We start from the raw sequence: 15,310 nt of genomic DNA, 5'->3' as shown, positions 1-15,310 counted from the left end.
AGAGAAAGAGGAAGAAAGGGAGAGTTCACTTCTCAAATGCCCACAATACTCAGGGCAAGGCAGATAACAGTCAAGAGCAAAGAATCACTTCCAGGTTTCCCACGTGGGTGGTGGGAATTCACATACTTGACCCATTATGTACTGCTTCACATTGTGCATCAGCAGGAAGCTGGATGGGAGGTGGAGATGGGACTCAATTCCACACATTCTGATATGGCATGTGTACATTGCAAGTGGTAGCTTAACTCTCTGTGCCAAAGCTCCTGCCTCTATTTGCTTTTTAAATTTTCTTTTTCCTTTTTTAAAAAAGATGCACTTATTTATCTATTTGAAAGTCAGAATTACAGTTTGAGATAGGTCTTTCACCTGATGACTTATTTCTCAAATAGCCACAATGGCCAGGGCTACACCAGGCAAAAGCCAGGAGCACAGATCTTCTACCAGGTCTCCATGTCAGTGCAAGAACACATGCACTTGGGCCATCTTCAATTGCTTTTAGCGACATTAAAAGGGAATTGGATTGGAAGTGAAACAACTGTATCTCCAACCAGTGCAAATACAGGATGCCAGCATCAAGAGGTGGAAGCTTAACCTGATATGCTATAATGCTTCCCCGTTTCAAGGCATTTTAAGATTTTTTTCTGAATCTTTTGCATCTGTAACTGATATGAACTTTACATAGTTCTTGCCTCAGTATTTAGAAAAACACAATATTCAAATGCTTTGTAACACATTCACATGACGTTGGTAACCTACATTTTTATTTTTTTTTAAGATTTATTTTTATTTTTTTTTTATTGGAAAGGCGGATATACAGAGAGGAGAGACAGAGAGGAAGATCTTCCGTCCGATGATTCACTCCCCAAGTGAGCGCAACGGGCCGATACTATGCCGATCCGAAGCCAGGAGCCTCCTCCAGGTCTCCCACGCGGGTGCAGGTTCCCAAAGCTTTGGGCCGTCCTCCACTGCTTTCCCGGGCCACAGGCAGGGAGCTGGAAGGGAAGCGGGGCTGCTGGGATTAGAACCGGCGCCCATATGGGACCCCGGGCGTGCAAGGCGAGGACCTTAACCACTGCGCCATCGCGCCGGGCCCGGTAACCTACATTTTTAAAAATTACAAAATTTTTAAGGGGAGTACTGATGCCTTGATACACAGAATATAGAACAAAAATTAAAAGAAACTTCACAGTGTAAATATAGTTTTACACAAGTATAGCTTGTTTTGCACAAGCTATACTTCCCAAAATTAGGCAATTAACTGAAATACAAGTTTTATTTATGGCACAAAAACAAAGTACTTCCTGGGCAAACTACATTGGATATATATAAATAATCACATGAGCATTAAATGGTTGCATACTTTTCATTTCAGGGTATTCAGAGAAATGAACAGACACACTAGCTCTTACATGGTTATCTCTGAAAACCATTGTGGAAATCTAGTATGGAAAATGGAGGTCTACGTTTTTACCTCATATATATATATATTGTGCAACCTTCATTTGAAAATGTGTCTTATTTTTACAATAAAATATGAATTAAATATCCATTATTATGTATTTTATATAAATTTTAGATTGTTATTTTCTTTTTTTTTTAACATTTCTGAAGGTGTTTTTTTTTTCTTATTAATAAATTTTATTTTGACATTCTTTACATAGTTAATTAGGGTAAGAAGGTTCAAGGGCTACAGGAAAGTGGATAATACTAGTATGTTTTCCATATTGTTAGCTTCATATTCAAAGGGGGGTATTTAAGGGAGAAGCCCACCCAATTTCCCACCCTCCCCAGGTCCCGGATATAGGGCATGCTCTGAGGTTCTTGCTCAAGTGGTCTTGATATTGCCACAGTTATGAATCACTGTCAATCTTGCCACTCCAAGCACTATGAGATCTTTGAAAAATCCACTGATTGACATAGTCCATCATAGCTGAGATGGTTGGTTGACCTGTTCTGTCTTCTCTCTTTTCTTCGTTAGGGTTCTGAGTCCAGCATTTAGATTAGGAAGATCTCCAAAGAAACTTCTTGTATGTGCTAACAAGTACAGGGCCTGGCACCGTCCATCGCTCCAATCAGCTGGTGGTTGCAATTCCTGGGTTGGTTCTGTTTTCACTCCCAACTTCCACTGGAACCAATGGGTGTTGCAGTCCAGCCTGGTTCTGCCCAGCACATACTTGGCCCTCACATAAACCAGCAGGAGCTGTAGCCTAGGTTGGAGCGACCCACAATAACCCCCACCAGGCCCACCCCCTACCCTGGTTTGCCAGTAAGTGTAGCAGTAATCCAGTCTGTCCCACATCCCATTCCACCCCAGCCGCTGTCTTAGTTTTATGTCCTCCCATGGAAGTGGTAACCCAAGAGGGATGAGCCCACTATTTCCCTCCCAGGCCTCTCCCACTCCCAGATTCCAGTTGATGCTGCCCAAACAAACCTCGCCCACTTTAATTTTGTTTGCACCAGTAGGAATAATCCGCCCAGCCTGGCCTTTCCCTGATCTAGTCCACATGAGGCGCACAGGTGTGGTAGCTCTGCCTAGTCTGGTCTGCCCCCATCCCAGCCCATGCTCTCCTGTGGAAGTAGCTGTCCAGCAAAGGAACCCTCCCTTATTCCCCTGCCAGCTCTGCCCACTTCCTTTCTTGTTCTCAGGCTGGTTGGGCGCTGCGGTCCCTTCCGGTACAGGCAACCTCACCTCGGCATTCCATAATGTGCACTAGTCTTTGTTGCGACCGAACCTGGGTCGACCCACACTGGTGCCTGGATTTGCCAGTGGATGACGTGGACAGATTCAGCCTGGTCTTGCCCCCACGTCTGCCAATTGTATGCCAGTGGGTAGTTTTCCATGGCTTTTTCTGGGCTGTTTCCTATCATGTTTCTTGCGTTTACCTGCTGGGTCTGTGCCCTGCCAGAGGAGTTGCCCAGGCTCCTCCATCAGAACCTCTCCCAATGCCAGGTTTCACGCTTACCAGTGGGTCCATGAGCCAACCCTACTCAGTCCACCTCCTGTCATAGCAGGAACTGTGGCTTTTCCTGACTGGCCTTCCACCCAATCTGGTTCTTGCTGTTGGATGTTCCAGCCCAGACATGGTTTGCCCATACCCACGTATGGCTCACACATGGCTCAGTAAGGGTTTGAGACCCTGCCTAGTCCATCCCACATCTGCCCTGGTCCTCCAGAACACCAGGGGGAGTCGGGGTCCGGCCCAGTTCGGTGCATTCAATCCCAGTCCACACTTGTGCCAAGGGAGACTACAACTGTTTCCAGATCAGAACGCAGCCCCCTTCCAGGCCACGCGCCTCTTGGTGGGAACCTCAGCCCAGCTAGGGTTGTCCCCTTTGCTCCCCAACCGGGTCTGTTCCCAGCCATAGATCACATGCCTGCCAATGGATGCTCTGACTCAGCTTGGCACAGCCCCTCCCCTGTCCCAAACTCTGCCTTAGACACTGTGGCTTAGCGTCCCAGGCTCCCGCAGACCAGCAGGTACAAGAGCCTAGCTCGGCATGACCTCTGCTCCCTCCTGGTTTCTAGTTTTACTTGTGGGCTAAGGTTTGCTCAGTCGTGCCTAATCTACTCTGTTCCATTACCAGTTGACACTTTGGCCAGCTGTTGGAGCTACTTGTGCAGGACAAGCCCCAAGCCATAGCTTCTGCATGACTGGTATTTGGTGCTCAGCATTATTAGTGATTACAAGTTTTGCTAAGGAAGAGTTACTGCCTGTTTCAGGTCCAAGAAGCACAATGGGTTCAACCTGGAGCTAATTAAGCAGCAACTCAAAGAGCCAAATCCCCAGAGCTCCCCAGCCGGGCGGCCAGCAGGCAGAGCCTGGCACCAATGGCACACTGGCCGGGAACGGCTCACCATGTGCCCATGGCGGCCGTCCGGGATCCAGGCATGAGACGCCCCGTCCTGAGACCCACCAGCTGCCAGGAGGCTGCTGGAGGTTTAAATAACCCAGGCCCAAGGTCGTGCCCCTCCCAAATCCCATTCACCGCCCCATGAAGGCGGCGGGTGGGCCCTGGACCTGCCCAGTCCCGGAGGCCTCCCCCCCTCGGTCTACTCACCCCGAAGGAAGCGGCCCCCGAAACCCAGCAGGCCCGGGGAGAACGGCTCACCATGTGCCCATGGCGGCCGTCCGGGATCCAGGCATGAGACGCCCCGTCCTGAGACCCACCCAATTGTTATTTTCTAATATTTCATTTAAATTACTGGCAGAGTTCCCTTCTTGTGGCCTAGGAAAGCAGTTGAGGACAACCCAAAGCCTTGGGATCCTGTACCCATGTGGGAGACCTGGAGGAGGTTCCTGGCTCCTGGCTGTGGATTGGCGCAGCTCTGGCCGTTGTGGCCACTTGGCGAGTGGATCAGCAGATGGAAGATCTTTCTGTCTCTCCTTACCTCTTCTCTGTATATCTGACTTTCCAATAAAAAATAAATAAAAATAAATCTTTGAAATAAATTGTCTGGCAGATTTTAAGAAGTATAAGCTTCTTTAATTTGGAAAAGTTTAATTGGGCAATAATTATGATAAACTGAGGTCAAGTTTTCAAAAATAACTTACCCAGTTCCATCTTCAAAACAGGTCTTCCATCTTAGTGTGATTGAATAAGGGACAATGTCTGTTATGGAAAATTCACGCACTTTAAATGCTGGTGAGAGAATCGCACACTGAAAACAAGATGCACACCATATTTAAATAAACACAAACCACACCCTAGGTTACCCTGATTCATCTGTTCAATAAAGTCTCTACATTAAAATTCTTAATTTAAAAAATTACCATTTTTTATAATACCTAGAGAAAATCTAAAAGGGCCACAAAGTAGTCTTTCTGTGATCTCACAAATATTAACATAAGAGTCCTAACCAGAAGACTTCATTTAAAAACGGTTAGTGTATTTACAATCAAACTTACTTTTCAATAATTTCGATGAACATTAGCCTATCATTAGACAATTGGAACAGACAGTAAGATCAAAAAGATAACCTCTTAGATCTATCCACCCTTTAGGATAAACATACATTCTAAAAAATAAATATCCATACCTGTAATGCACATCCTCTTGCAACAGCTTCATCGGCATTTAATGTGGTGCTGATGTCTTTGAGAAAGAATTTAGTGATTTGCTCCTTCACTGCAGGGATTCTTGTTGCTCCTCCCACAATTTCTATACTATTTATATCTTCACGTTGTAAGTCTAGGAAATAAGAATTTTTAAAATATTTATTTTTGTTTATTTTAAACCCAGAGGTACAGAGCCGGGGGTGGGGCAGCGTAGGAAAGAGAGCATATATCTGCTAGTTCACTTCCCAAATGGCTGCAATGGCCAGAGCTGAGCCAGGCCAAAGCCAGGAGCCAAGGCTTCTTCCGGGGTTTCTTACATAGTACAGGAGCCCAAGGACTTGAGCTATCCTCTGCTGCTTTCCTGGGTACATTAGCAGAAAGCTAGATTGAAAATAGAGCAACTGATAAACTGGTACCCATATGGGATACTGGTGCCACACAGAGAGTTACCAGCTATACTATGATTTCAGCCTCAATAAAATGTTTTTTGTTTTAAGATGCATCTTATTTTTATTGCAAAGGCAGATTTACAGAGAGGAAGAAGATAGAGAAAGACCCTCTATCTGCTGGTTTACTCTCCAAATGGCTGCAACGGCTGGAGTTGAGCCCATCCATAACCAAGAGCCAGGAACTTCTTTTGGGCCTCCCATGTGGGTGCAGGAACCCAAATACTTGAGTCTCCCTCTGCTGCGTTCCCAGGTTCTAAGCAGGGAGTTAGATCAGAAGTGGAGCAGCCAGGACACGAATCGACACTCATATGGGATGCTGGCACTTGCAGGTGGAGGATTAGCCCGTTGAACTACCATGCTGGTCTCATAAAATGTTTTTAATTGGGAAAAATAAAGAACCTTTAAGTTTGTGAAAAACAGACTTTAAGTGCTTTTTAAAAAAAGAGCAAAAATTATTTGTTGAACAGAAAGTATACTGTAAAGAAGAGAAAAACAGACTTTGGAAAAATGCAACATTTAATATAATAATATCGCATTTTAGTTATCTTTGCGATAGGCACTGAACTTATTCTATATGATAGAGTTATGATAAAACCAGGCAAATCCCTATGGAAGATAAAACTAATTTAAAAATGCAACCACAAGCCAATTTCTAGTTTAATTTCACTTAGAAATTTTATAAAATTACAAGTACTTTTATAAAAATACAAGTATTTCTAAATAGAATGAGCATTAGCTTTATAATGTAAACAATAAAATGAGTCAGGAAGAATTTTTTTAAAGTCTACGTTAAGGGCATTAAATGAATAAAGAATGAGAGATAAGGGGATGCCTTTGTGGCATAGTAAGAGAAGTTGCCACCCATGACTGTGCAATCCCAAACGGTGCAGGCTGGCCAAGGACATGGCTTCTGCGCCCAAGTAGGAAACCTAGGGAAAGCTTGTGGCTCTTGGGTGTGGCCTGACCCAGAGCTGGCTGACATGAGCATGTAGGGAATGTACCAGCAGATGGAAGATCTTTGTATGTCTCTATTTCTCTTCCTCTCTTTCAAATTAAAACATTAACCTTCCCAAAAAAAAAAAAAGATACTAATTAAAACACCCATTTGAAAGTGTCAAAAGTGCCTGAATTTCTATTATCTGGCTAATAATCCAAGCCTGGGAAGCAGCTCCATTGCTCAAAGTTTCAACTCCCGGCTTGTGGCCACAGCTTCCAGCCATTTAGTCATTTGTGGAGTGAAACAGAAGAAGGGGGCTCGTCCTGTCTGTCCATCTGTTTTTCTGCCTCTCAAAAAGCAAGGGGCTTATAATCTGCCCTTCTGTAAAATGAAAATTGCAAATCTATAAATAACAACATGAAGTTTTCCTTGCTTTTAATTTTTTTTTTTTTACCCTCCTTAAGTGAACAATACCCTGGGGGACAATTTTCACAGTCCAGTAAACTGTCACTTACTAGCCTGCTCCATTACTCCTTTTAAAGGTGGTTCAACCCTGGCCAAGAGGGAAGCACATAACTGTTCAAACTGAGACCTGTGGGAAAATGGAATAAAAGGCATTATTTAGGGAGAAAAGTTGAGTGTATCATTTAAATAAAGGAGAAAAACTTAGATGTGGTCTAAACATTATAAAACAAGCAGACACTTTTCAAACTGAAAACATACCTGTTCATTTTACTAGAAACATCAAGGTCATTCATGAAGCACTCAATATTCAGTGGAAGATCTGATGCATTTGCACTCATTAGCTTCTTTAATTTTTCACATTCCTGGTATAAACGTAACAAGGCCCGAGAGTTTTCTTTCACATTAATCTTATATTTGGTCTTGAATTCATCACAGAAGTAGTCTACTAAAGCTTCATCAAAATTCCTGCCTCCCAAATACGGATCAAAGGTAGTAGCCAAGACCTGTTTAGTTGAAAAACACAACTGAATACTCAGAAATGTAGAGTCTTTCAAAAACAAACAAAACTAAAAGAAAAGTTTCTAAAACTGTAATAACAAAAACATAAAAAGTAAGCTAAAGAACTTATCCAATCATAAGAGTATCCAATTCGGAATCAGTTAGCTTATCACATACGTTTAGTCAATATTATTTCCTTATTCTGAATTATCTTCTTTATATTTAGAGAATCATATAACATCATTAAAAAATTCTAACTCTGAAATAATTGAACTACAATAACAACCATAGGCTCAGTATCTGTAATCCTTTCGTTCAATAACAGTAATGAAAAGGTGGCCCAGAAACCAAGTTTAAGAGATCAAACACAACAGTTCTAAGCATACACAGAACAGCAACACATTTGTGAAACAGATCTAAAGACTAAAACTAAAGTGTTGTAATTGGCCATTTTATGTCTAGAATTAGGCTTTTTATCACAGCTTATTTCTACAAAAATATAGAAGAAGCAAAAAAAATATATGAGACAGCTAAAAAGAAGAGAAACAAATGAAGAGGGAGTCAAGTGTTTACTAAACTGGCTGAGCAACAGACTCTCAAACAGCAGTGAAGTGGAAGGGAAGAAGCTCAATGTCCGAGTGCTTGAAAACACAAGGTCAGGACATCTGGTCCCTCTTCCTAGGCAGGGTACAAGAACAACTTAAAACAGAACAGTTTTTCCTTCACGGACGTGGGGATGCAATGCAAGAATGGTAACAACCATCACAGTGGATGTGAGAACAATCTAGGTAGAAAGCAGCTTATTCACTAGTATGGTGAACCCGTGAACAGACTTCTTATGAAGTTCAGCATTACCCAAAATTAAGTGAAAAATGATCTTAGAGCTGCACTAGTGCACAAGTATGTACTCTTTTGAGAAAAGGGCAGCAGCTTTTACCTGGCTTACAAAGGAATCTATGATGCAAAAACTACAATTAGTCTAAACTATTCAATGAAAAGGACAACAAAAGATTTTTAAAAATTAAAAGCAATCATTACATTTAAAAAATCAATTATATGAACTATCAATTATAAGAATTAATCCAATTATGCTGAAAAACTACATTATATATTCAATATGAAGCATTTCTTTTCAAGTTTCTGATAACAAGGATGTTACTGTAAACTGACAAATGGCTTTTGCCACATTAGATAACCAAAAGCAGTTTATTTTCTTACTACTCATGTGCATAATGGCAGACAACGTGTTAAGTCTAGACAAGATAATCAATATAAAAATGTAAATTAAGAAAAATATAAATTATTACATAAGCAAACACATAGAACCATGCTCCATGGTATAAATGATCAGGACTCCTGAGAAGAAGGTTTCTGAAAATAATGGGAATCTTTCAAAAAGTTTTCTGTATTTTTTGATAAATAATTTTTGCTCCCTTAAATGTGACTTAATGCCTCAACAGAAGTAGCTAACATACATTGTAGCAGATAATATTCATGCCAGACATTGCAATCATTTTTTGCACATTAACTGATTCTATTCTCAAAAACTTCTTGAGATAGTTACATTATTCTCAGATGAGGAAACTGAGGCTTAGGTTTAGTTTTGTTACTTGTTCAAGTTACTAATTTTTAAGGTGCAGAACCTGAATTCCAACCAACTATTAAGGTTCTCTATATGTCTGTGCTCTCACTCACTAAATTTAAATAATAAATCATTAATTTACTTACTTTAAGTTTCCCTTTGTTAAAAGCACAAACCGAGACTTGATAGGCAGAATGTCCCATATCAATAAATACCACATTTCTTGGTTTCTCATCTAATGAGGGAAGATCCTGCTTATAAATTCCATATGCTAGAGCAACTGTGTAAGAACAGAGAGTTAGGTTAGTTCTAAATAGCAATTACTTGGGAAATAAGAGGCAAATCACTTTGATACTCTATTTTACATTTGATTTTAGCCAAAAGGCTGAAAAATAATTGATAATCCCTTTTAACAGAACAGTAATACATAATATTAGGTTCAAAGGAAGTGATTCTTTTCATAATTTGGTTTTATCTTAATTGTATTTTTCCTATTAATCTAACTCTAAAAGCAACAAATTCTCATAGCTAGTAAGATAATCTCTGCCAAGCTGTTGTAATTTATCAAGGAATAACAGAATTCAGATAGATTTAAAAAGATGTTTTGTTGTTAGTTGGGGGAAAAAAAACTAGGAATTTTTCTTACAGTAGTTTTCAAGCTGCAAATGCTTACCTGCAGTAGTTTCATTCATCAGCCTTAAGCAATTTAACCCTGCAACTTGGGCTGCAGCCATCACAGATCTTCTCTCAGCATCAGTAAAGAAACTAGGAATCTGGTATTTAAAAATAATGATTATTTCAGGTCAATATGATACATTTTACTGAAATTTCATCAGTTGAAAATGTCAAACTATACTAATATTCACATACAGTTTAAGGCAAAGAATAATGCTTTAATCAAGAAATGAGGGAAAATACTGTTTACTTTTAAGTCTGATAATTTTTATGCTATAACCTTTTTAATTTAAATTAACTTAAGGAGTAATGTTCAGATAGCAGTTCAGAAACATGGCTCACTCCCATGCTGTAGCAGAGTGCACCCGGTCTAACTGGTGGTCCTGCCTCCCATTCAGGCGTGCTGCTAGGGTGCACTCTAGGAGGTGTGCCGGCCATGGCCCCAGTGCCAAGGTTCCTGCCACCAGGAACAGGAGGAAGAAAAGAAACAAAAAAGAACTAAAACATTTATCTCACCCACATACTTCCATACCTCAATCCTCCCCTACAACCAGAGGCCCACATGGACAAGCATCCCTCTCAATTATTTAAACAATACTGAAAATAAAATAAAAAATCATTTCTTAATATATTTAAACCAAGATCAGTTTAGGATTAGTTAAGTATACTTTAGTATATCTGTGTAATGGAATCCTATGTAGGTGTTAGAATCTCATTTGAGTTGTTGTGGCATGACATCTTAATTATATTACAAAAAAAATGGTTATGATTTATTTTCTGTATGTACATAAAATTGCCAGTTGTTTAAAATGGTAACATTCCCAAGGAGGGAAAAAAATACTGCAAAAGAGCTTATGATGAGCATGTATTTCTTCTACAATTATCAAAAAATATTTCTACTTAAAAATTAAGTAAATTAGGACTTAAAACGAATATTTATATACATTTAATGCTACTAACTAAGAAGCCCTTTGATTTGGTCCAAAACCAAATTTCTAATAATCTAGTTATTAAGTATAGGGTTGTACAAAATAACCTGGAGTTTCTCCTAATTTTATGTTTGAAATAGTCTCCAATTTTATTTTTTGAAGGACCAAACGTCATTTAATAAATTAAAAAAAATTATTTTCTTTAACAATTTTTATTGAAAAGGCAGATTTACAGAAAGGAAAGACAAAGATCTTCCATCCACTTCTCTAACACTGTCTTTCAAATAAAAAAAAACCTTTAAAAAAATAAAAAAGAAACAGATGAGATTATTTGAAATATACTTAGTATATCCACAATCTTTTTTTTTAAGATTTTTTTTACTAGAAAGTCATATATATCGCTTCTCGGCCTTTTGGCTAAGATCAAGTGTAGAAAGTCATATATATAGAGGAGGAAAAACATGGAAGATCTTCCATCCGCTGATTCACTCTCCAGGTGGCCACAATGGCTGAAGCTGAGCAGATCATAAGTCAAGAGCCAGGAGCCAGAAGCTTCCTCCATGTCTCCTATGCGGGTGCAGGGTCCCAGGACTTTGGGCCACCTTTAACTGCTTTCCCAGGCCACAAGCAGAGAGCTGGGTGGGAAGTGGAGCAACCAGAACACGAACCAGCGTCCATATGGAATCCCGGTGCATGCAAGGCGAGGATTTAGCCACTGAGCAATTACACCGGGCCCTTTAATTATTTATGATACAGTTCTATAGGCACAGAGATTTCCTTTCTCCTTCTTCCCACCCCTACTGTTTTCCCCCATATTATTAAAATAATCTCAACTTTGTCTGATAAGCTTTCATAATTTGATTTAGCATTATCATGACAAAAATCTAAATTATAATTTCAGTTCATTTAAAACTGATTGAACCACTTATATTCTGGATATATTCCTGCCTACTAGGAAATAAAACAGACACATTACTTGCTCTTTTATAGCTCATAATGGGTCTGTTTTGACCAACCACAAAGTCATTACTATAAAAAATGCCCACATTTTTTTTGTTCAGACAATAATTTGATATTAAAATAAAATCAGGGTTAATTAAATTAATGCAGAAAAATTTAAAGGCAGATTTTTAAAAAATGGCTTCATTTTGACAAACTTTCAAGTGAAAACCTATTTGAAAAGTTATGAACACAGATTTCTCTATCACTAGTTAATCATATTAACTTTGGACATGTTATTTAACATTTCTTTGGCTCACTTTTTAATCTGTAAAATGGAGGTTAGTAATACTATATCTCACAGAATAGCTCTGAAAATTAATAACATGACTATATATGATAGTATCTAGCAAATTATTATTATTAAATAGCTGAAAAACAAAATATTAAGCCTTAACATTTTTTTCCTCCCATTAAAAGTTCCAAATGACTATGGAGCACAGCTGTGAAGTTGCCACTGGGTTCTTATCAGTTTTCCAATTCTGTCCCAGCTTCCTGCAATACACATGTATGTGGGAGACCCAGAATGACTTCTGGGTTCCTAATTTTAAGTGGCCCCTCCTTCATTGTTGAGAGCATTTGGGGAGTAAATTAGCAGATGGAAGATGTCCTTTTTGCTCTTCAACTACAAAAATTAAATAAAAACATTATTACTAAATTTACTAAATTCACTGAAGAGTGAATTTTATGATGACATTATACTTGTGCAGTCAAGTTTAATAGTAAACATAAATTCACATTTAAAGAACTTGTAACTTAAAAACTAACAGCATTTAATGGGTTCTTAAGAGGGAAGATATGGTAAATAAATTTTTTTTGTCATAATCTTTGACGTAAGATCTTTCCTCTGAAATAACATATGTATAACTTCAGACTTCCAATTGGAAATTTTCAATTTTTGCCATCAAATGCTAAGGTCCTATGAAGTGAGAAGTGCTACTTCTTGAAACAGTTTTTGTTTAAAGATTTGTCCATTTTTATTTGAAATGTAGATTTTAAGGAGAGAGGAGGAGAGACAGAAATAAAGTGACGCCCATCTGCTAGTTCACTCGCTAAATGGCCACAATGGCTGAAATTGGGCTGGTCCAAAGCCTGAGGCAGGAATTTCTGGATTTCCTATGTGGGTGCAGCCCCCCTGAGTTCTGGGAGCTTGACTGGAAGTGGAGCAGCTGGAACTTGAACATGCACCCATATGGATGCTGGCAGCGCAGGTGGATGCTGCCAACCTAGTATTGCACAGTTCCAGATCCCAGAGAAACTTTCAATGTTAAGTAACATAATTACACACATTAGTTTTTAAGGATTTGTTGATTATCACTTTGGGTTTTTATGGGATATTCCACCTTAAATTTTATCAAATAAGATATAACTAAAATACACACGCACTTTTTTTTTTTTTTTGAGAGGCAGCGAGAGAGAAGAGAAAGAGAACCTTCATTTACTGGTTTACTCCCCAATAAATACAACAACTTGAGCATGAGGAACTAAAAACTGGTCTCCCTTGAAGGGAGCAGGAAGCGGAGTACGTGAGCCATCCCCTGCTGTCTCCTGGATGTGCATTATTAGCAGGAAGCTAGGATGACATGCACCTGCTATGCCTCCCCTGGTAATTTTTTTTTATGGAAAAGTCAAAATGAACTTAAGTTATTTACTGGATATAGAAAAAGTGTAAAGGAAGAAAAACATTTCTATATAAAATATACTGGATGGTAATATTCAAAAGAATTTGATATGAAGTAAACTTACTGAAATCACACAGTCTGCCACTGGTTTCTTTAAAGCATTTTCTGAAGTCTCTTTAAGCTTAGCTAATAGCATTCCAGTGACTTGTTCAATTGCAAATGGTCTCTCTTCTTCTAGGTACCGCACCTAAAACCAGAAGCTGGTGTTTATTAACAGCGATATATTCATTCAGCAAATATTTAATAAGCATTTATATTCTGTAAGTAATAGAAATACAACAGTAAAAAGGCAGTCATTGTTCAAAGAAATTTTATTGTATAAAGACTGTATTTCTAGCATCAGCACATCATTAAAAACAGGAATATTCTCTCACATTTCTCAGGTTTCTGTACCTTACATACAGTATTATAAAGAAGCAAATTATCTTCAGAAGTACTCTATTATCTCATATCTCTAGTACAACAAAAGCACTTTATTTACTTAAATTACTTAATTGGAAAAGCAGATCAGAGTCACAGAAATAAGAGACAGAGAAAAAGATTTTCCATCTCTGGTTCATTCCCCAAGTGGACACAACGGCAGGAGTTGAGCCAATCTAAAAGTCTTCTCCGGGTCTCCAGCAGGTGCAGGGTCCCAAAGCTTTGGCCCTCTTTTCCTGGTTTCCCAGGCCACAAGCAGGGAGTAAGATGGCAAGCAAAGCAGCCAGAACATGAGCTGGCACATATATGGGATTCTGGCATGTGCAAAATGAAGATTTAGCCATTGAGCCACCATGCTAGCACCCAAAAACACTTTTTATCATTCATTTCCAACTGTGAAAAATTAATGATGGACAAAAAGATCAAATCAACTTTTGAAAATAAGAACTCTTGAGGTTTAAAATAAAAGTTTTGGAAAAAGGAAAACCTCAGGACAGGAAAAAGAAATATTTTTGTTTTAAGAAAGGAAATGTGGGGCCAGCATGGTGGTACAGCAATCTAGGCCTCTGCTTGCAGTGCTGGCATCCCATGTGGATGCTGGTTCAAGTAAGAGCCACTCCACTTCCCATCCAGCTCCCTGTTTGTGGTCTGGGAAAGTAACAGAGCCTGGTCAAAGTCCTGAGGCCCCTGAAACCACACGGGTGACCCAGGGGAATTCCTGGTTCCTAGCTTTGGATCAGTCCAGCTCTGGCCATTGGGGCATTTGGGGAGTGAACCAGTGCATGGAAGATCTCCTTGTGTCTTCTTCTGTCTCTATTACTTGACTTCTCCAATAAAAAAAATTTTTTTAAATGTTTTTGAAAAAAGAAATTTAATGTATAGATTCTGGGGACGACTATAAAACTATGATAAATATAGAAGATATACATAAGAAATTAGAAGATATTTTTAAAACCAAATAACTGCTTCATTTATATATAGGTTTTTTAAAATTTTGTTTATATATAAGTTTCAGACTATCTTCCATGTAGACACGTGAAATGAAACATGACAAAGCTTCCTGACCAAGGAATACTGAGGGACCTGTGCTTTATTCAAATAATTAAATGATTATGATTAATTTGATTTCATGCACTTTGGTGCATATCTAATATATCCACAGGAAAATAGTCAAACTACAGATACAAATAGTGATATTATATTTATTTTGCAAATGCTTTTCTACCCTGGAACCATAATGCTTACCTTAACTCCTGCACTTCCATTAGGCATCTTCTGCAACTCATAAGGAAGTCTGATCCTTTCAGTTTGCACAATGGGATCATCAAATGATCGTCCATGAAGCTTTTTGAAGCCATGAATTGTATTTCTCACGTTTGTGACTATCTGTTGGCAGTGAACATTTATATTAATTAATTAATTAATGCAAAATAAACTACCTGTCTTAAAACTTGAGGACCACCAAACATCTTCATTATATATCTGCAGTTTCAGAATTACACACATTCATTTTCTGATTGAGTTATAGAATTTACTAAATTAGAATGCACCCAGGGGTCCGGGCCTTGGGGTTGGGGGCAAAAGCAGCTCCTGACAGTGTAGACAGGGGGTTGGCCC

The 15,310-nt window shown here is 39.0% G+C and overlaps 1 protein-coding gene across 3 annotated transcripts in view; it reads right to left on the bottom strand.

Moving 5' to 3' along the window:
• HSPA4L (heat shock protein family A (Hsp70) member 4 like) overlaps positions 1 to 15,310 on the bottom strand; it is a 72,700-nt gene that overhangs the window by 40,361 nt on the left and 17,029 nt on the right. The window contains exons 3-10 of one of the 3 annotated variants that reach the window (XM_040966958.1): positions 14,939 to 15,075; positions 13,338 to 13,460; positions 9,662 to 9,761; positions 9,135 to 9,268; positions 7,167 to 7,411; positions 6,959 to 7,035; positions 5,039 to 5,190; positions 4,554 to 4,660 (exon numbers count right to left, since the gene is read on the bottom strand). In XM_040966958.1, coding sequence (XP_040822892.1) covers positions 4,554 to 4,660; positions 5,039 to 5,190; positions 6,959 to 7,035; positions 7,167 to 7,411; positions 9,135 to 9,268; positions 9,662 to 9,761; positions 13,338 to 13,460; positions 14,939 to 15,075 — 1,075 coding nt within the window. Of the gene's footprint in view, positions 1 to 4,553; positions 4,661 to 5,038; positions 5,191 to 6,958; positions 7,036 to 7,166; positions 7,412 to 9,134; positions 9,269 to 9,661; positions 9,762 to 13,337; positions 13,461 to 14,938; positions 15,080 to 15,310 lie in introns of all 3 variants that reach the window. The other 2 variants (XM_040966957.1, XM_040966959.1) reach the window with 2 other exon arrangements.

This window comes from Ochotona curzoniae, unplaced genomic scaffold (assembly GCF_017591425.1).
Source record: "Ochotona curzoniae isolate NIBS_2020 unplaced genomic scaffold, NIBS_Ocur_1.0 scaffold_4506, whole genome shotgun sequence".
Taxonomy (NCBI): domain Eukaryota; kingdom Metazoa; phylum Chordata; class Mammalia; order Lagomorpha; family Ochotonidae; genus Ochotona; species Ochotona curzoniae.
The sequence above is the reverse complement of the archived record's forward strand: the minus strand, read 5'-3'. Positions and strand labels throughout refer to the sequence as shown.